The sequence below is a fragment of the Mustela nigripes genome, chromosome 14, assembly GCF_022355385.1.
Source record: "Mustela nigripes isolate SB6536 chromosome 14, MUSNIG.SB6536, whole genome shotgun sequence".
In the NCBI taxonomy this organism is placed as follows: Eukaryota; Metazoa; Chordata; class Mammalia; order Carnivora; family Mustelidae; genus Mustela; species Mustela nigripes.
Genome location: NC_081570.1, coordinates 74,916,248 through 74,939,056, shown reverse-complemented (window position 1 = coordinate 74,939,056; position 22,809 = coordinate 74,916,248). Strand labels below are relative to the sequence as shown.

The 22,809-nt window shown below is 36.1% G+C and overlaps 1 protein-coding gene across 1 annotated transcript in view; it reads right to left on the bottom strand.

Moving 5' to 3' along the window:
* PKN2 (protein kinase N2) overlaps window positions 1-21,039 on the bottom strand; it is a 129,517-nt gene extending 108,478 nt beyond the window's left edge. The window contains exon 1 of the mRNA XM_059375312.1: window positions 20,582-21,039. Coding sequence (XP_059231295.1) covers window positions 20,582-20,629 — 48 coding nt within the window. The 5' untranslated portion in view covers window positions 20,630-21,039. The remainder of the gene's footprint in view (window positions 1-20,581) is intronic.
* Between the last annotated feature and the right edge of the window lie 1,770 nt (window positions 21,040-22,809).

Below are 22,809 nucleotides of genomic sequence, written 5' to 3'. Positions count from 1 at the left end.
AATTATAGACCTAGGGGCCCTACTAATTCAAATATGAATTACACATGGATTACTTCTGCCATTATCTAGAACACTCTGGGAGAAGGAAATGTTGAATACTAGAATTTCTTTCCCTCAATATTTTGATTAGAAAAATAGGACTGAGTAACTAACACAAAAGAATTCAGATAGACAATAAGGATTATCTTAGCAACTGAACTTGTATCTAGAGCTCCACTGCCAGTTCAGTAGCCACTAACCACATGTGGCTATGTATATTTAATTAAACTAAAAAGTCAATTCCTCAGCTGTATGAGCCACAATTTCATGTGGCTAGTGCCTACCATATTAAACAGTTTCCAAAAGGATATATAACATTTCTCTTTTTAAAATCGAAGTGTTGTTGACATATAATATTAATTTCAGGTGTACAACAGTGTGATTCAATGTTTACACATTAAGAAATGATCACCACCATAAGTCTACAATGATATTTGTATATATACATATATACACACACATATGTGATTTCTATCATCCTAGGGACTTTTAATGAACAATGTGTTCTAACTGAAGCCAGGTCCAATGTTGTTCTGTATATACTACAGCTCTTAATACAGTACCTGAATATGGTAGGCACTTCAATATTTGATTTTTTAAAATGATTTTATTTATTTGACACAGAAAGAGATCACAAGTAGGCAAAGCAGCAGGCAGAGAGAGAGGGGGAAGCAGGTTCTCCGCTGAGCAGAAAGCCCAATGCAGGGTTAGATCCCAGGACCCTGAGATCATGACCTGAGCCACCCAGGTGCCCCTCAATATTTGATTTAATAGAGCCAAATCACTACAGTAGCAGAAATGATCCTACAAACATGTCTTGTTTGGTTAATAGTTTTTAAAGAATTGGAACAAATATTTTAAAACTTAGAACTTGTCTCTAAAAAAGGCAGTAAGAGCCCGAACGGAACCAAATCACCATAGCAGAGAAGCAGTTAACACCAGCTGCTTCTATAATGGCTTACCTGTTCAGAGTCACTGCCAATCCCTCTATGTATGTATGTCCCTTACTCTCACCTGCCTCACTAATTTATGTTACTCGCCTAGACCCTGAAGGCATATTCTCGTTGTAACCTCTGCTTTATACAGTTTATGGACATTTAAAAATTATTTTTTCTAAGTAATAATAAAGATTAATTTTGATCAATTTTCTAAAGCTGTAGATAGTGTTACTTAAAATTGTATGGCTCCATTTCGATATATAATCCTTTTAACAATGCAAGCCCTTAACTATTCTTTATGCAAATGAAAATTTTTGAACAAGAAATTTTCATTTGGTGTCTAATTGGCAATCATAAGATTGCCTAGATCATAAGAACTGATCATATTCAGGAAGACTTTCTCAAAGACACATTTTTAAAAGATTTAATTTATTATAAATATAAATTTATTTGAGAGGGAGAGAGCACAAGTTGGGTAAGGGGCAGAGGGAGATGCAGGCTCTCCACTGAGCTCCAAGATCATGACCTGACCCAAAGGCAGGCACTTAAACAACTGAGCCACCCAGGCACACTCAAAGACACATCTTAATAACGCAACTTTCGTAATTAATAAAAAAAGTTTCTCTGGGAACTACTGAAATGAAAAAAAAAGTGTTTGTTTTAACTTCACAATACTACCACAATTCATTTACTCGTATTTGATTACAACAGCAGGTAAACAATATACATTCCAATTGACTAAATTAATAAATTATATCCTTTCCTAGATATTAAAAAAACTTGCTCCAAGTGTCATCAGATAAAAGCAAAATGTTAGTATTCAAGTAGTGAACTGTGAAATTCTGGTTTGGTAACTCTTTGTTTGTTATGTGTTATGTGTTTCTGCTATTTGTATAGAAGAATATCTGCAGTGAGACAATTTCCCTTTCACTTAAATCTATCTTACTCTCTTGGTTACTGAAGTTTTTTTTTTTTTTTTAAATAGTATCTACTTACGCTAGATTTAAAAAATTACCTACTTCCTCAGCTTCAGCCACTTTATATACCAGCTCATTAACTGTAACTATTGTAAACAAATAACAAAACAACAAAAGTTCCTGTTTTCTAAAGAACTGGAGTATGAACTGGTATCCTTCCTTAGCTCATCTCCAGTAGTTAAGCCTAAAAAGATACTTATTTCGGAGCTGTGTATTTTCAGTACCACTCCTTTCTTTCCACAAGATCAGAACAATCTAATTTTTATTCCTTAATATTAGTTCTAACTGAAAATTGTTTTTAAATTCATGCAATAATAGTAAGAAGTTTTGATATAGAAAAATTCATTAGATTTTCAAAAATGAGATTAAATCAGTTTCCTATTTACTTTTTATAAGAAACACATAAACCATTACTCTTAGAAATAACTAATTTTATTCTTTTGGCTTAACCTCTTTCTTTTTTTTTTTTTTTTTTTAAGGATTTTATTTATTTATTTGACAGAGATCACAAGTAGGCAGAGAGAAAGAGGAGGAAGCAGGCAGCGGAGCAGAGAGCCTGATGCATGGCTTGATCCCAGGAGCCTGGGATCATGGCCTAAGCCGAAGGCAGAGGCTTTAACCCACTGAGCCACCCAGGCACCCTGGCTTAACCTTTTTCAAATATACTCAAGGATTTAATAGTTTTTAATTACCTAAAAAATGCTAGATTTAAATGCATTCTCAAACTCAAGCAATTTTTACCAAGTTAAAATAATTCCAAACAGCCAGCAAGTTCAAAAATGGTTTTGAACATCTAAAAAATATCTTCTGATATCTTTTTAAAAGTAATTTTTAAGAGACAGATACACAAACTGGTATTAATAAAAACATATAATCCAGAGCGATAAAGGGAATGTTACACATGCACACACAACATGCTCCTCCAGTTCCCTAAAGATGGCATTTGAGATTGCTGGCAACAAAACAAAACAACACAACCCCCCCCCCTCCAAACTTCATCTAATCTCAGTGACAGTAAAAATGATTAAGAACACAGAATTTCCAGGGCACCTAGATGGCTCAGTTGGTTAAGCGTCTGGCTTTGGCTCAGGTCATGATCCTGGGGTCCTGGGATGAAGCCCCACTTCCGGCTCCCTGTTCCCTCTCCCTCTGCCACTCCCCTTGCTTGTGCTCTCTCTGTCATCTCTCTCTCTCTGTCAGGTTTAAAAAAAAAAAAAATTCCGGTTAATAGTACTATATATATTTGAAATATTTTAAAGTAGCTAAAAGAATAGATTTTAAAGGTTCTCATCACATGAAAAGCAGATCTGTAACTATGTGTTGATGGTGTTAACTAAACTTACTGTGGTAATCATGTCTCAATATTTGCACATATCAAATCATTATGTTTTATACCTAAAACTAATACAATGTTCTATGTCAATTTTATCTCAACAAAAAACTTAAAACTAAAATTAAAAAAGAGAAAACAGAATTTCCAGGATAAACTATTTTACGATTTCAATATGCAGAAACTGGACAAATCATTACTAATCATTTACTGTTTTCTACACCTGCAACCAATTAAACTTCAAGTTCTAGAAAAAGAATGTAATTTAACACACATCCCCTGAGGGAATGATGGATACAAAACAGAACTTTAAATTCAAATTATATTTTTTCTGTAAATCTTTGATATATACACATACATATGACCATTTGCGTATTTTTAATATAAACTTCTAAGACAGGGATTACCAATTAACGTTGCTTGAAAAAACGACCTATTTAAAATCTATCCAGTGCAAAGTATTTTTAACAACATTCCAGTCACAGTGTGAACAAAACCCTCTGAACTCACTGCAAAATATCTTTAAACAGACATAATTATTTGCTAAACAGAAAAATTTCCTTATTCAAATATATAATTCAAATAATAATTCTATAATCCACAAGGGACTTCTCGGTCTTCTCTAAATTCAAGGTATTAAAATAGACCTTTATATTTATTACCCATGGCTATTTAATAGAACTTTTTCAATGGTCAAAATATTCTATATATCAATGCTGTCCAATATGGCAGCCGCTAGCAACATGTAGCTAATAAACACTTAAAATGTGGCCAGTGTGACTGAAGAATTAAATTTTAAATTCTGTTTATATTTAATTTAAATTTTTAAAAAGATTTTATTTATTTGACAGAGAGAGAGATCACAAGTAGGCAGAGAGGCAAGCAGAGAGAGGAGGGAAGCAGGCTCCCTGCTGAGCAGAGAGCCTGATACGGGGCTCAATCCCAGGACCCTGGGATTATGACCTGAGCTGAAGGCAGAGGTTTAACCCACTGAGTCACCTGGTGCCCCTATATTTAATTAACTTATATTTTAATAGCTACATGTGGCTAGTGGCTACAGTGGTACATGACACAGCTACAGACTATCAAATGATCATGACTAGGTATAATAACCTCCAACAATGCTATATTTATTTAAAAAAAAAAAAAAAGCATAACAGGGAAGCAACCCAAGTATCCACTGATGGATGGGTGGATAAACAAAATGTGGTATACCCATACAAATATTATTCTGGCTTAAAAAAGGAAGGAAATTCTGACACTTTACAACATGGCTGAACTTAGAAGACATTATGCTAAGTGAAACGGACAAGTCACAAAAGGACATTGACTGATTGATTCCACGTGCATGTCAAATACATGGCAACAAAAAGTAGAATAGTGTTTGCCAGGACCTTTGTTTGCCAGGAATGTTAATGTTTAATGGGACCAGAGTTTCAGCTAAGGTAAAAAGAATTCTTAAGAGATAGATGGTGGTGACAGTTGCACAATATGATGCATGTACTTAATGCCACCGAACTGCACACTTTAAATGGTTAAGACGGTAAATGTTACACATATTTTATCACAACCAAAAAAAAAAAATTTAAGCATCATGATTTGTCCAAATAAATACTTCTGACAGAATAGCTAAACAGAAATATAAAGTCACCAATAAATGAAGAACCTGTTTCTCAGAGAAGGAAACATTAGATTTGCTCAGAAAAAGTTATAGGAACCCCACAGTGAATCAAGTCATACTATATTACCACATCATAACTAAAGAGCTGAGCATTTAACTTCTACAGGCTCAAGCTGGACAGAACATACTGGAGCTCTTTTAAGAAGTCACCTAAATAAAGTAAAGCCAAAGCTGAATTGTAGTGTTTGGTGTTTGTTGTTTGGTTTGATTTCGTTTTAGGGACTGTCAACAGAGCTGGCCTTGAGCAAGAAAAACCAAACCCAGGAATGTATTATTTGCTATTTGTGTCCAGTTATTTTTAACTTCTTTAGAAGACTATTTTCATGAAAAGGCATAATAAAAGTACAACTCTCTGGTCACAAAGAGCATAGCAAGCAAAACCTCAGGTAGCAATGACAGTATCACCATTAACAAGAAATAACTCATACACAAGAAAAGATAAAATTAATGTAGAGCACAAAAACAAAAGAGATCCTTTTTCATATAAACTTATCTGATGTATTTATGCCTAAATGTTATGATCACTAAATATTAATATATTACACCAAAATATTTTAGGAAAGCTGCTAGGTGCTCAAGTGGAAAGGACGTATAAAATGAAGTTTAATCTTAAGATTTTCAAGAAACTTTTTTATTTTTAAGATCTTTACCCCCACACAAACAGACATAAAGGATAAATAAGTGCAGGCTAAATTTTTTTTTTTAAAGATTTTATTTATTTATTTGACAGAGAGAGATCACAAGTTGGCAGAGAGGCAGGCAGAGAGCCTGATGTGGGACTCAATCCCAGGACCCTGAGATCATGACCTGAGCCAAAGGCAGAGGCTTAACCCATTGAGCCACCCAGGCACTCAGGCTAAATTTTAACAGAGAAATATATTATTCCTTTAAAAAGATATAAAACATGTATATTTTTCCAGTTCACTAATATATCTCATGCATATAAAACACTCACTTCCCAAGTCTATTTTGTGGGTAACAAGACTGGCCTCCAGTTTATAAATACAGAAAACATCATTCAACTTCATCAGGAAGTTGATGTTTTTAAATCTTTAAGTGATTTTAAGTTATTTTATTTATTTATTTTTTAAAAGATTTTATTTATTTGACAGAGATCAAAAGTAGACAGAGGCAGGCGAGGGGGTGCGGGGGGAAGCAGGCTCCCTACTGAGGAGAGAGCCCCATGCAAGGCTCGATCCCAGGACCCTGGGATCATGACCTGAGCCGAAGGCAGAGGCTTAAACCCACTGAGCCACCCAGGCACCCCAATTTTAAGTAATTTTTAAGTGACTTTTCTTTAAGTGCCTTTTTTAAACATCTTATACATACTTTTAAACCATGATAAACTCTCCAGAAGCTATACACTACTTCAGCTGGAATCACTACACCTCTACACAACATTTTGTAGTACAAAAATACTACAAAGAACTTTGATACTCCCATGAATACTCAAACTAGGTGGCAAATTACATATTCCCTTTTATAGTTATTTTCTATTATCTTTGGGGAAAAAAAGATACTGTTCACATTCACTTTCAACATAGCTCTGAAAATGTTAACCATTTTTTAGGTATACTAAGGAAAAAAACAACTTTAAAGTTGATAGAATTAGAATTGTGTGGAGTACTAAAACAAAGAATAGGAGTCAAAAGGGTTCAGGTTAAAGCAGACATTGGTTAAGTGAACATGAACACCTGAAAACTGGATATAATAATCCCTCTCCATCCCTAACTCAGAGGGTCATTTTAAGAGCCAAAGAAATAATACAGGTGAAAATGCTTCATATCACATAGGGTGAAATTACTATTAACATTATTCTCGTATTTTTCAACATAGTTCTCTTTATTTTTTATGAGGTCTCTTATAACCAACCCTACTTCCTTCTCTATAATTACCATTAAACTATACTAAAATAAAGGATTATCCACAATCTTGCCAAACTCAAGGAGAGCAAAAGGAAAGGTATCCCAACCCCTATTAGAAATTTAGTATAGTGCTTTTAGAGACTTGATAAAGAAAGAATTTTGCTTTAGATCTGATATTTAAGGTTCCTGTTAGCTATTGAACCATCCTTAAAAGGACACATCAAAACTAACTGTAGGATTCTGTGTAGAGTTTAGTGAGGTTTTAACACAATAAAAGCATGCACCAGAACAAAAATTTATAGTAAAATGAACACCTTCCTGATGCTGGATTTCAAAGATAAGGCTTCCATAGGAACAAAATGGGAAATTAGTAATGCTAACCAATAAGCAACAAACAATTGGACATTTACTTTAATTTACACAAAATTCAAGCATATTCAACTACAGAGCTGATATTATTTATTAATATTCAGAAGTATATTACCATAAGTCTATCTCTCTGTGCTGAAATGTGCAAGACCATTGTGGACTTTGCAAATATGTAACCTTAGCTCAAATTTTATAAAAAGTCCCAAGCCTCTGGGAAAGAACATAATACAGATCTTAGCTTAAACAGTTTCATGAGATCACTTAATTCTTCTATAGTTATATATTTGCAATAAATATTTTCTGCATGACACATAACAAACCACAGTTTTTTATTTGGTTGGTTATTAATTTTTTTTAAAGATTTTATTTATTTATTTGACAGAGATCACAAGTAGGCACAGAGGCAAGCAGAGAGGAGGAAGCAGGCTCCCTTGTTGAGCAGAAAGATCCTGGGCTGAATCCCAGGATCCTGGGATCATGACCTGAGCTGAAGTCAGAGGCTTAGGCCACTGAGCCACGCAGGTGCCCCTGTTTTGTTTTTAATTTTAAGTGGGCTCCATGCCCAACATGGGCTTAGACTCACGACCCTGAAATTAAGAGTCACATACATGCTCTATGGACTGAGCCAGTCAGGCACTTCTCACACCACAGTCTTCAATGAAATCTCAATCCTAGTAGTTTGTCATATATCAACCTATGATTTCTTTATTCTTACACACATAATCTCAGCATACTGTTATCTTAATATTTCCGTGGTGTCTTCACACCACGGAAATATTCTTTCTGATAGCTATCCTCATTATACCTTCTATAGTGCCAAAAATAAAGAGAAGAGGGGAAAACAATTAGTCTATAAAGCATGATCAGCTCTCTACCTCTCTTAACGTGCCTAACTTTAAACAGTCTGTCAGCCACACAACTTCAGTATTTTTAAAAAAATTAAAATGAAGTAATCTTAAAATGTAAACGGTGGGAGGTTGGGGTACCAGGTGGTGGGTATTATAGAGGGCATGGATTGCATGGAGCACTGGGTGTGGTGCAAAAATAATGAATACTGTTATGCTGAAAATAAAAAATAAATTAAAAAAAAAGAAAAAAAAATTGAAAAAAAAAATCCAAGTTTAAGTGGACCTGCATAGTTCAAGTCTGTGTTGTTCAAGGATCAGCTATAATTTTAAGCCATTCTTTTAATATCTTGATGTAATTTGAGGGAACTTTCCAGTTTCCCTTTTGATTCTTAGAGAAATAAAAATATCAATGTAAAAAATATATATATAAACCTGAGAGAAGGAAGAGTTACTATCTATTATATCCCAGGCACTCTATGTATCATGAAAAAAAAACCAAACAAAAAACCTACAATAACCTTCTGAGCCAGAAATTATCCCCATCCTTGTAAGAAAACTTCCCTCATGTTGCTAAATAACACATACCAAAGCCAGGCAGCTAATATGTGCTAAATATGAGATTTAAACCTAGGTCTGTAGGATTCCAATACTTGAATTACTGACTAGTCAGTGATTTAAACTAGGCCTTGAAATTACTGATTAGTAAATTCCCAAAAGAAACTGGGCAGGTATATATAAGGTTACTGATTTATTTTATTGCCAGTTAAGATATTACTATCAATTATTTTCATCATTTCTTAAGAGACAGTACATTTTGAGAAGTAGAAATGGCAAAAATCTCAGAACAGAGGACAGTCCACCCCTTTACTTACAAATTCACAATTTTATATCATATTCAGAATACATATTCATAGATTGTCCTTAATGTGAAAATATCATGACCAGCACTGGTCCATGACCCAGTGGTTGTTAACATGCTTGAGTATCTTCAAAAAATGCATATGTCTTGTTTTGTTTTTCCTTAAAGCTCAATGAGGTTTCCCTTTCTTCAGGAACCAAACTGATAATGCATCAAGGTTAGGCTCAAGTACCTTTATTGTAACAAGCACTTCTAACTCGTAATAGGCTCATTACCAGATAAAAGAATCCCTCTCCCTCCTCAAAGCTTCCAAAAGATAACTTTTACTGATATACTAAGAAGTAAGTTTTGCTATTTAAAGGTATCTCTCCTTTTAAAGAATTTATCCTATATAAAAGTTCCTTTTGTTAGATGAATATTTGAGAAAGTTATGCTATCTGAGAGGAGGAATTTGAGACATATCAAGATACTGTATTGTCCAAATGATAATGAAGGCCCAAGCATGGATAGTAGCAAAATAATGAATTCAAGTTACAAAAAAAAAAAAAAAAAAAAAAAAAAAATTAACTAAAGCAGCTTAGACAGGAGTCAAATAAAAATGACCAGCAGACTTCTAGCATGGGCAAGAAGAGGAAGAATGACAACCTTTAAAAATATAGAGAAGTCAGGGGTGTCTGGGTGGCTCAATGGTTGTTAAAGCCTCTGCCTTCAGCTCAGGTCATGATCCCAAGGTCCTGGGATCCAGCCCTGCATCAGGGTCTCTGCTCAGCAGGGAGCCTGCTTCCCTTCCTGCCTCTCTGCCTACTTGTGATCTCTGTCTGTCAAATAAATAAATAAAATCTTTAAAAAATATAGAGAGAAGTCAGATGTTACAAAAGAATAATAGAATCAGTCATAGAAATCAGTCACTTATTTATTCAAGCATTTATCAAGCATAAGCATAGGGCAGGCGCTAGGTACATAAAGATGAGTAAGACCTAGTTCCTGCACTAAAATCAACAGACACAAATATAACAACAATTAATTCCTATATTGGGTAATAAATATATATATATATTCAGTAACACGGGCCACAAAATGACATGTAAGCTAATTTGCCAACGGATCAAATGCTACATAATCAATCACTAAAATTACTTATCAAAAATGTATCTTAAGATTTCTGATTATAGAATATGAATATATTCATATATTCAATAACATATATGCTTTTCTTAGTAGAATTTTAAAGAGTGTCCAATTTGCCAAAAGCTTTTCAGGCAGATGATCAATATCACTATTCTTAAAGTTAGAAAGAGCAAAGGCAAAGACAGGTATAAAAGCAGTAGTTCCAAGAACGGCAAATATTTTAATATGATAGAATAATAAACAGGGAGAAAAATCTGAAAAGATTAAGAAGGTCTGGATAATGGAAGGTCTGATGTATTTTATTGTAAAATTAATGGAAAGTTATTAAAAAAGATCTTAGAGAAGTTCTTTACAACCTATACTCCCTTCTTAGAGAACAGTCTCTAACCCAAACTCACTACGACTCTTGGTAGTCATATTGGTACTTATCAGTACACTGAGAACTCCATACTTCTATTGCTATAATTGACCAGACCAGGAGTACATGTTCTATACAGGGCCAATCAAGTTTTCACATTAAAAATTTATAACTGTGGCACAGAATAAGTGAGTCAGTTAACTGTAGATATTAGACTTAAAGAGTTCATGGAAATTAAGAAATTGGGAGTACCATTTGGGGGCCATATAAAAGAAAATCAGTATACAGAAGATATAAAGAAGAAATAGAGATGTAGCCCTAGAAAGAAAGCAAGCCTCTAGTTTTCTGTTCAGGAGTCATGACTATATATCTCACCTTTGGATAAAGTGAGATATCCCTCTACCCTTCCAATAAATCTAATTTTTGTTTAAGCTAATTGAAATGGGTTTCTATTCCATGCAATCCTGACAAAACAAACTGATTAATGCTGGCAGTTAATCTAAAGAATAAATTAGAGGACAAACTGGCTAAAAACAGGTAGAACATTTAAACTAGGGAAGTTCTCAAAAGAAAGCCATAGTAGCAAATATAGGCAGATTATGATGAAAGAAAAACAGCCAACATTGTGCAGGTCCATGAAGCTTAATTTAAACAACAGAGTTTCAGGAAGCTGAAACAGTATCAATTGCCTCAGGAGACTAGAAGAAGCAGGTCACTGATGCTTTTATGAGAATAATTTCAACAAAATAATTGGGACAGAAATAATATTTTAAAAAGTTAAGAAATAAGTGGTAGAAAATAAACACAACTAAGAAATTTCTTTTAAAAGGATGCCTGGGTGGCTCAGTTGGTTAAGTCTCTGCCTTCCAGGTCATTGGGATTGAGTCCTGCATCAGGTTCCTTGCTCAGCAGGGAGCCTGATTCTACATCTGCCTGCCACTCTCACTGCTTGTGCACTCTCACACAGCTCTCTTTCTCTCCCCCTGACAAAAAAAAAAAAACCTAAAAAAAAAAAAAAAAAAAAAAAAAGAAAGAAGAAAGAAAGAAAGAAAAAAATTTCTTTTAAGGAATGTGATGATTAAAAGAAGTTTGGGGGACAACAGTATTAAAAAAAGTATTAAAAAAAAAAAAAAGAAAGAGAGAGAGAGATGTAAACTTTTTTTAAGCAAAGAGTCAGGGGAAAATGAAAGCCCCAAGTGCAAAAGAATGGAATAGTATTCCAAAGGAAGCAGAAATCTAGGAAACTATAGCCTCAATCAGATCAAACAACTTTTCCTTAAGATTGATTAATAGCAACAAAAACCAATGGCTAAAATTCCAAGAAATCTTAAAGTCAAAGGAAGAAAAGTTGCGGCGCCTGGGTAGTTCAGTCATTAAGCATCTGCCTTCAGCTCTGGTCATGATTCCAGAGTCCTAGGATCAAGCCCTGCATGGTGGTCCCTGCTCAGCAGAAAGCCTGCCTCTCCCTCTCTCACTCCTCCTGCTTGTGTTCCCCTGTGTTTTGCTTGTCTGTCTCTGTCAAATAAATAAATAAAATCTTAAAAAAGAAGAAGAAGAAGAAAAGCTGAGGAAACTCACATTATTAAATATTGTGCATTACTCAGTAGAAGCAGTGACTAGGTGAGTAATGCTGAGAACAAAGGAATAGGAATAGATTGGGTTTAGGAAAATACAGGTTTGAGCCACAAATGGGGAATATGATGAGAAGTTAAGAAGTAGATCAAAGATCTTATTGACCAAAGGCTTCAGAGGATACAACAAAAAAGAGAACAACCACAAACTGATACTGTAAGGAAAAAGTGAGTTACTAACAATTTAGGTAAGGATAACTTCCAGTATAATTCATTACATCACCTAGTATGATATACCCTTAACTTCTAACTCACAAAAATTAAATAAGGCTCTTCAGAAATGTTTCTGCCTTAAAAACTGAAAAATGTTCTATTTTAAATTTAAATTAAGAAATATTGATATATATTTCATAATATTTTAAAAATTAAGTAACTCAGAAGTGCCTGGGTGGCTCAGTGGTTAAGTGCCTGCCTTCGGCTCAGGTCATGATCCCAGAGTGATGGGATCAGGTCCCGCATCAGGTTCTCTGCTGGGTGGGAAGCCTGCTTCTCCCTCTTCCACTCTCCCTGCTTGTGTTCCCTCTCTTGCTGTCTCTCTCTCTCTCTGTCAAATAAATAAATAAAATCTTTTTTAAAAATTAAATAACTCAGACCTTTATCTTACTCTGTATTCAAAAATCAACTGTGGATGTATTGACTCACATATAAAAAATAAAACTCCAAAAACTTAGAAGAAAATATAGGTAACTATCTATTAGACCCAAAGTAAGGGAAAATTTCTTATACAAAATGCAATTACGAGAAAAGATTGAAAAATTCAACTAAAAATGAAGTTTTGTTTCTTTTTTTTTTCACCAAAAGATACCATAGCAGTGACAAGAGTAAGAGCCCAGGTTTATAAACACCAGGAAATTCCACAATAATATTTTGTTTTATATCCAGCATTAAATCTAATCAACTCCAGCACTTTACTAACAAACTACGCACATAACTAAATAACTGATCCAATTTGTTCTTTAAAGAAATAATAATTAATAATAATAGTTTGCACTGCAGAGTTAATGAATGGGAAAAAACAGAAGTTCATGAACGACATATAAAATTTTCACTACTTTTTGCTTGTAAATTCATTCTTTTAACAATTTTTTAAAGACTTTATTTATTTATTTGGCAGATAGAGATCACAAGTAGGCAGAGAGAGAGAGGAGGGAGCAGGTTCCCTGCTGAGCAGAGAGCTGGATGCGGGGCTCCATCCCAGGACCCTAAGATCATGACCTGATCAGAAGGCAGAGGCTTTAACCCACTGAGCCACCCAGGCGCCCCTATTCTTTAGTTGAATCAACTAACTTTTGAGTGCCTGGTACATGTTAAGTGATAGAATATTTTAAGACTTTCTATGGTTGTTCATTTGGAAGAATGAAAGAAAAACAAATATAATGGACTGTACCTAAGGTTCAGTAAAAGTAAAAAGAAAAAAAAAAAAGAAAGAAAAAAAGAAGAAAGAAAAAACAAATATAATGAAATTAGTTCAATGAAAATTCTGAAACAGGCAAAACAAAAACCTCCTTAGAGAATCACTAAGGTGGAGACTACAGGAAAGGGGAAACAATATGATTGTGTAAAACATATGATATTTTACATATGTATATATGATATTTAGATATGTAAGTATGTCTTCTATAATTTAAAACAAATTCCAAATTCTGTCATAACAGCTTTCCAATAAATCAAGGTATATTTGAGCCTGGGAAGCAAAGCTTTAACTAATTAGAAAAAGCAAATCACTACTGAGTTTCTAGAATAGATAGATGTTATTAACAGTATATGTTATGTAATTCTTATGTATCAGTTCATCTTTATAATGTGACACCAACATTTACCCTCAAATCTAAGGTATTTATTATCAAATACATTCTTCCATGCTTTCCTGTTCATTTTAAACAGACAGTATTTATACACATAATATTACACAATTGTTGTTAGATTGTGAAAAATAAAACATGACAATTGAGCTAATTTCAAATAAAGTTTTATTAGATAAAATTAAGAGAAACCAGACGTATCAAATGTTTTCTACTTCTGCTTTTCTAAGATATTAGAGGCTTTTTGACTAATATTTTCCCATTCGAAATATAAAATATCTTTTTAAAGCTTTTAAATACTTTTCAGTTTTTCAACTTTGCTGCCAACTTTGAACACTGCTGTATACCTAAAGTTAATCATATTAAATGTTACATGATCTTCTCACAAAGTAAAACTGGTATATGAAATACAACAGACATTTGATAATTGTTCAATGCAGCACATCTTACAAGGAAATGATGCAGAAGTAACTATTCTTTTTTTAAGATTTTATTTATTTATTTGAGAGAAGAGAACACACACAAGAGAAGAGCAGGAGAGGGAGGAGAGGGACAAGCAGACTGTACTGAGCACAGAGACTGATGCAGGGTTCGATCCAATTACCTCAAGACAGTGACCTAAGCTGAAATCAAGAGTTAGATGATTAACCCACTGAGCCACCCAGGCACCCTGAGAAGTAACTATTCTATTTAAATATATATACATCTGCAAGTTTTAAGTGATATTTATCTCTACAAACTACTACTCCACTTTTTTGTTGTTTAAAAGGTTGCACAGAGGGGCATCTGGGTGGCTCAGTGGGTTAAAGCCTCTGCCTTCAGCTCAGGTCATGATCCCAAGATCCTGGGATCAAGCCCTGCATCAGGCTCTCTGCTCAGCAGGGAACCTGCTTCCTCCTCTCTCTCTGCCTGCCTCTCTGCCTACCTGTGATCTCTGTCTGTCAAATAAATAAAATCTTTGAAAAAAATAAATAAAAATAAATAAAAGGTGGCACATAGGAATAACCTGATAAAAGGCATAAAAATCTTCTGTTGCCAAATTTGAAAAGCAAAAAGAGAAGAGCCCAAGGAATCAAATGCAAAGCCCTGGGGTAAACAGACAATGCCTAGAAGATGCCCCACTACCAATCATTTGTGAATGAAGTTGTACAAGACTCGAAAAATCTGTATTATATTAGAGATAACAGAAAAACAATCTATTTAGAGCCATCATTTTGTAACACTAGTTTCAGCACAGTTTTTACCTAGATAAAAGGTATTTGGCAAGTCATTTAAAGACAGGCCTTATTAATAAAATATGCAGCATTTCTATAAGAGTAGCAATAATCAAATCTAAGCTGAAAACCACACTGTATCAATTTATTATTCAGAGTTGATGCTATGTATCATTGTCCATTACTAAGTCTGCACTGTATTCTTCACTTTTCTTCTCAACTGTATCTCAAAGTACTGACTTAAAATCAAACTATTTTTATATAAAGTCAGTAAAGCCAGTTAGATCCAAATATCTATAACTAGTGGAAAGAAATTTTCTTAACCTATAGCTACTTCTATCTTAAAAGGCTATGAACCTCTTTTTTCTTTAAAATTCTAATAATTGGGATAAAGGGAAGAAAAATATTAAATCAATACATTGTATACCTTCAATTATACAATACTGTGTGTCAAATTAAAAGTGGGGAGACAAAGAGAAAATGGATTAAAATGCCTTGGAACTTATAAGTTGGAAAATTTCATCAGTTATCTCTGAGTAACAGAACTATAAGCACGTTTTATTTTCTTTGTGCTTTTTCCTATATTTATAGATTTTCTACAGTGAACATGTATTATGTTTAAAATTAAAAAGAAACGTAGGGATGCCTGGATGGGTCAGCTGGCACTTAGTTAAGTGCCGGTTAAGCAACCAAATCGATTTCAGCTCAGGTCATGATCTCAGGATTGTAGGTTCAAGTCCCACGTCAGGCTCCAAGCTGAGTGTGGAGCCTGCTAAAGATTGTCTCTCCTTCTCCCTCTGCCCTTCCCACTCGTGCTCTGTCTCTCTCTTTAAGGAAGAAAAGAAATGAAAAGAACTATAAATTCCACCTTGCCTATCCTGCTTACTTTCTCATACTACATTCCTCCAACCCACCATAAAATCTTAATCATCCCAACAGAGACATTCTACTTTCTGGCATCAGTGCAAAATTAGATGTCACTTAATTTTGCGCAAATGGGTAAAATAACTGTGTTGTGTGAAAGTGTTACATAACTAGTGCAGAAATCCCTTTTAAACTTTTCAAGGGAATATTTTTGGGACAAGGGATTCAAAATTTTAATTTCTTAGGCAATGATTATAATCAATTTCTTTCTTTCTTCTTTCTTTTTTTTTTTTTTTTTTTTTTTTAAGATTTGATTTATTTGAGACAGAGAGAACAAGAGAGCACAAGCAGGGAGGAGAGGAAGAAGGAGATATCCTCCTAACCAAGGAACTCAGTGCTGGGCTCAATCTCAGAACCCATGGACCATGACCTGAGTCTCAGGAAAGCAGATGCTTAACCAACTGAGCCAACTCAGGAGCTCCTATAACCAACTTCTGTTGGAAACGTCAAGATATTTCTCATTGCAGGTGACAAATGGAGGGCATCTTCTCATCAATGTACTGAGTGCCTACTAAGTGCCAAACACATAGCTTGATTACACAGGAGCTTAAAATTTTAAAGTTAAATTTATCTTATGGATAAGACTACAGAGAAATGGAAAATGGAAAATCATTTGGAAGAATTTCAGCAAACATCTGACAACTTTCACCAGAAACAGTAATTATTAAATAATGAAAACCTGCAAAAAGGTTATTTTTGCACTCTTAGTCTTTGTAGAATATTACACCTTATTCCCAATGACAAAGAACAGCTAAATTATAGACTGTAAAATAGAAATCATTTTTGTTATAGAGGCACCTAACAACAGTATAAAATTTATATTAAAGTTAACTCTGGTTAATTACATTTTTGGTATTTTTTTTTTTTTTAAGTTCACACACCCTTAACACTGCAATGCAAAATATTTACAGAACCATAGAACTGTGGCAGCTCAAAATATGGTCTAGTGGGAAACCCACAGATCTGATTTCAAACTCAGATTTACAGTGTAACCATGAATGATCTACCCAATAGTCCTAAACAGTTTCCTGATCTGTTAAATGGAAATAACAACCTTATTGGGCTATAGTAAAGATTAAATAAGGGAGATAGAGTATCAAGCACAATAACTGACATACAGCAAATGTTCAATTAATGTTATTTGTACTCTCTTCTAGAAAGTGAAGTCATATCTTCTCAACTTTATATCCTTGAATATTGTAGATATTCAATAAATGTTTCTTGAAATGAATCCCTGTAACTTAAGGCTAACTACCTCAACCTTCCACTTGAGCAAGTTACCTCTACTTAAAAAAATTCTGCTAAGAAAAGAATTTGAGATTCTTGGCCTACTACTTTTTATTAGGTATTCTGATGACAATAAATCACTGATAATCAACAAGGTAACTTTATTCGTATGGCATTCAATATCTGAATCTGCAGTCTACCAAATTACTGTTGTAACCAATATTTCCATTTTGAGATTCTTTAGTTTTTATTAGTCCAGTTCCCTTAAAAATAAACTTTAATTTCTTTGGCCCTACAAAAAAATATCTAAGTTTACACTTCAAATAAAAGATAAAGAGAACAGTTGATAAAAACAAGTTAGTTATAAGAGATAAAAATTGAAAACTGCAAATTAAGTTTATATTTTTAACAGCCTATTTTTATTTTCTATAGCAAATATTCTTCCTTATACACTGAGGCCTCTAACCATCAATGTTTATGTGTACTTTATTAATGATTCCTTTTTAAATTAGCCTCCTAAATTACCAGCAAGAGTTAGAAATATTACTCCATAGAAATATTACAGTAATTTAACAAGGCAGAACACCATGGGTTCAGATTTTGTTTTGTCTTTCCACAACTGAAGGTTATTAATAAGCCAATTCCAACTCAAGTAGTGAAGTATTTCAAATTCTGCAATATAATTTGAAACCCAGTTTTAAAATGTTGGATATACAGTGGTGCCTGAGTGGCTCAGTCAATTAAGTGTCTGCTTTTGACTCAGGTCATGATCCTAGGGTCCTGGGATCAAGCCTAGTGTGGGGCTCCCTACTGGGGGGCGGGGGGGTCTGCCTTTCCCTCTTCCTGCTCTTGTGCTCTTGCTCACTCTCTCTTTCTCCCTCTCAAATAAATAAATAAAATCTTTTTTTAAAAATGTTGGATATACAATGTTTCTAAAAATAAGTATCAATTTCATTAAAAGTAGGTTGTAACATGTAACTTTCAGAGTGACACAAGTATTCCTGAGACAAGACAGGGCAAAGTAACAGTTTTTAACTACTAAACACCAGTTTTAAAACTTGCTACATAAGTATTTAAATACTTAAAATCAGTATGTCAGAGAAGCATTAGGAACTACATATTAATTTCTCAATTTAAACAAATTCAAACCACTTACATGCTTTTTAAAAACTGGTTCTCCCAACAAGTTTGAGAAATATTTGGTTACGATATACTAGTTTCACGACCAAATGAAATAGTAAAGAAATAGACGGATATACTTGGTGAAGCAAATTTTATCACAATTTATCTTCAGTGCTGATATAAATAATGTTCTCAATTAATTTAATACATATTAATTTTATACTTATAAAGTCTAAATGCAATAACTTCTATTAAAACCAGGAGTCAAATACACCAAGAAAAATGACCTGGATATACTTGTCAACTTATAAGGTAATACTTAATAAAAAATCACTCTTTTTCTGGAAGGTGTTAGACTTTCTTAAAAAAAAAAAAAATAAATCTAACTTTAGGTATTCCCCTATTTTGATCCCATTTCTTAAATAGTCATATTTAAAATTTCTTATCTCTTGGGCTTGCTTCCTTCATACTGTCAAAATTGATCTTATTAAAATTCCCTAAGTGTTTTAACACATATGAAAATATATTTGCAGGTCCAGTGCCAAAATGAGTGTCTTTTATGAGAATTTTCTATAAAACACAAATAAGGTTGCCAAGTACTTTCTCATTCTAAAGCCACTATATTCAAAGAAAAATGCTCCTGCCCAGTTTTGCAATTTCTTCTCAGAACCAAATGATGCTTTTCATATTTCAAGACTAGGCAGTGGAAACCATTTCCAACGTGTCTCAAACAAACCTTATTTTAAAAGCTTATGTAAATTAATAAAACAATAAATTTCATTCATTTAGCAAATGCAGTATGCTGTAAGACCTTATAAAAGGCTAAGACTAATTAAACTAGATATGGCAACATGTTCAATGACATGAAGTTCAAAGCTGATTCAAAGCATTCCAAGTTAGCAACCCTGCATTGGTATACCTTGTTGAAATCTCTACTTTTGCTCACTAAATATCAAATATAACAATGCTTCAAGCTTACATCTAACTGCACAATAAACTGAACTTATAAAGGGGTCTATCAAAAAATATACTTAAACAGCAGAACAGAAGCAGTTGCAGTACTTAATTCTGGCATCATCAAGAATCAACCCTTCAGGGTCTAGATTCAGTCTTTTAAAAAAGAATCAACAGTCTAACGCATACACACAAAAAATATATCTTTTCTTAATTCCGATCTCCAATATTTGAGTAGTTAGAAGACGCCTACAACAAAACACACCAAAATAAATATAAGTTAAAAAACAAGCATAAAATTTTAATCCAGATGTGACCATCTCTGGAACACCCCAAAGTAATAAAAAATAAACTCAACAGAGCAGCGTAGGTACCTTTGCATAGCACAGACTTAAGGACAAAAATCATGCCTATATCATTAAATATTTAGACGTAAATGGAAAACAATACTACTACTACGCGACATACTCAACTGATCAACGAACCTATTTTGTTCTCATCTCTTCCGCACGCATGTGGTGCCCAACATTCTCCCTCAGTCTACTGCTAGCTCATTTGTGAACAACTTCTGTAGCTCTTTCAAACGGGAGGGAAAATGAAAGTCTGAAAAGCATCAGCATCTGAGCTTCCGAATCTGAGCAGGGAGCAGCAACCAAGGGGACCATATACCTATCATCTGGTTAAAGAAAGAGACAGGAGAAAAGGGATCCCTCCTATTAGAGGAAAGAAATTCAGTCACCTGAAGAGGGATAAAGAAGGGAGGCAAGCATCTGGTATGACACGCTTTAAAAAGAAGAAGAAGAAAGAAAGAAAGAAAAAAACTTGACTGGGGGCTGGAAGTTATGGGGGCGCTCTTTGTGCGGAGTCGGAGGGGAAGGGGAGGGATGAGAAAACAGCTTGGGAGTCATTCAAAGGAGTTTAAGGAGCGGTGTACGAGGGAAAGGCGGGGCGGGGCCTGGCCTGGCGAAGGGAGGGGGCTACAGGGGCGTCTGCGGGCGGCTCTGACACCAGGGAGGGGGCGGTGAGCTGGCCGCTCCGGGGACCCGGGGCGGGGGGGCACAGACTGCAGGCAGCCGACAGACATGGGGTCCCTCTGGTAGGTAGCCTCAAATTAAAGTGCTGGCAGGCCAGAGCTGTGGCGGGAGAAGAGAGTCCGGCTCCCGAAGGAAGCGGCTCCCGAGTGACATCCCCGAGTTTCCGCACTTAGCGGGCTAGGGGCGCAGCAGCCCTACGGTTTCCCCGGGCCCCTGACCCAGCGCCAGACTTTCTCCCTCGTTCCTTCCCCAGCGCCTCCCGCCCGGGCCGCGGGCCTTACCTGCAACTCCGTGAGCAGAATCTCCCCCCGTTCGGGGTTGGACGCCATTGCGCTCCGCTCTGGACTCCGCACCTGGCCGCGGCCGCCGCTGGCGAAGGGAGAAGGCGGGACGGGACCCCGGGCGGGGGCTGAGGAGCGGGGAAAGAAAGAAAGAAAGAAAGAAAAAAAAAAAAACCTAGGGATTCATGGAGGCGCAGCCCCTGCTGGAGGTGCGGCTTATTTCGCCCGGTTCATGGAGAGCGGCGGGGAGCGAGGGCACTCGTAGCGGGCTCCCCCTCGCCGCCCGCCGCCTCTGCCGCTGCCGCCGCCCGCCCGCCCGCGCCTGATTCTGTTCACTCAGTTGCTCCCTCCCGGCGACGCCAGGAGCCGCCTCAAGATTCTCGGTGCGGGGCGCTGCGGCCGCAGCTGCAGCTTCTCCTGTCGCACCATTTGGCTGTCACTGCGTCGCAAAAGCGGCTTCACTTGGCGGCTGCCGGAACACGTGACGGCCCGGGCCGCTACCTCCAGTAGCAAGGGGGAGGTGGGGCGGAGAGGACCCCGAGGGCGGGAGCAGCGCGGGGGGCGGGGCGGCTTCCGACCCGGCACCGCGACTGGGGCAGTCATGGACCCCGCCCGGGTGAAAATGAGGGGAAAGGACTGGACTCGCGTCTCTTGGGAGGCGGGAAGAGGAAGAAAAAACACACGCCCGCTTTTCTGCGGCGTTTAACGGCCCTACCGTGAACACTAGAACTCGGGAGCTTACTCTTTTGTTTTGTTTTTTTCCCTAGCGTCACTTTTCTTGTCGACGTTTAGGCCTAACGTAAACGAGCCCCATTCTATCCTCCATAACCTAAAGAGTTTCAGGCTCAAATTTTATAAGATTGTTTCCCGGCCACCTCCCCACCGACCCAGGCTGTTAATCTTGCCTTTTGCTCCCTCCCACTCGCAGCGCGCCATTCCGACCAGTAAGGTGCACAGCTTCTAAACTGGGGTGTGGTCTGTAGTTTTCAAGAAAGGAAAGCTCTTGGAATCTCTAGCGGTCTCTAACGCACAGCTTCTAAGATGCCTTTTCCCAAGCGCTGAGCTGTTATGGTTGAGGGGTGTAGAACTCCACTGAGTTTAGATTTCTGATTAACTAGTTCCCGGATTGTTTTAACTGAATGTAAAGTGAGGGAGATGGAGCGGATTAGCCCCGTTCATGGGGAAAAAAAAGCCAACTTTCCTTTATGTGGCAAACATCCGAGCTAACCTATCAATTAGTGACGTATAGCTTGGTAGTGTAAGTTTTGGTTTAAGAAAATGACACTAGTATTCGGGAATGTCAATAAAGTTACCAACTGGTAGCCTTTGTTTTGTTTCAGCAGTGAATGGATATTCCAGGCAGTTGATTAACTTTAGATTGAGGCTGAAATACAATGTCTTTGTTAAAAGCTACTCTGAGAAGGTGTTAGGGGTTATTTAGTTAGATAGCTACTTGAAAGTACTTTAAAATAGAATCCTCATGGGGCGCCTGGGTGGCTCAGTGGGTTAAAGCCTCTGCCTTCAGCTCAGATCATGATCTCAGGGTCCTGGGATCAAGCCCCGCATCGGGCTCTCTGCTCGGCGGGGAGCCTGCTTCCCCCCCTCTCTCTCTCTGCCTGTCTCTCTGCCTACTTGTGATCTCTGTCTGTCAAATAAATAAGTAAAATCTTTAAAAAGAAAAAAAAAATAGAATCCTCATGGGATACCTGGGTGGCTCAGTCAGTTAAGCACCTGATTTTGGCTCAAGTCATGATCCCAGGGTCATGGACCCCCTGCTCAGCAGGGAGACTTCTCCCTCTGCCTGCAACTCCCCCTGCTTGACTCACTCACTCTCACTCTCTCTTTCTCTCTCTGACAAATAAATAAAAATTTAAAAACTTATTAAAAAATAAAATAGAATCTTCATTTACACTGAATTCAAAGCATTATAGTGCTTCATTTTTTAACCAAAGAAAAAGACTTCAAACTGTACATATTTCTAGAGCTCAAAAAGTTTTAATTCGATATATCACATGTGAATGTAAGTAACAAATATAAAAAGTTCTTAAAGATATGGGAATTATTTCTGATTAGGTTTACTGGGGAAAATAGTGCATACAAAAGGGAGGCCAAGACTATATAAAAATTGCATGACACTCTGGAAAATGTAACAGTTTAAACAATAAATTAGTTTAATTTAAGATGGAAACTGCAATCCAGCTCATAGTCTCTGTTTAGGGAAAAAAAAT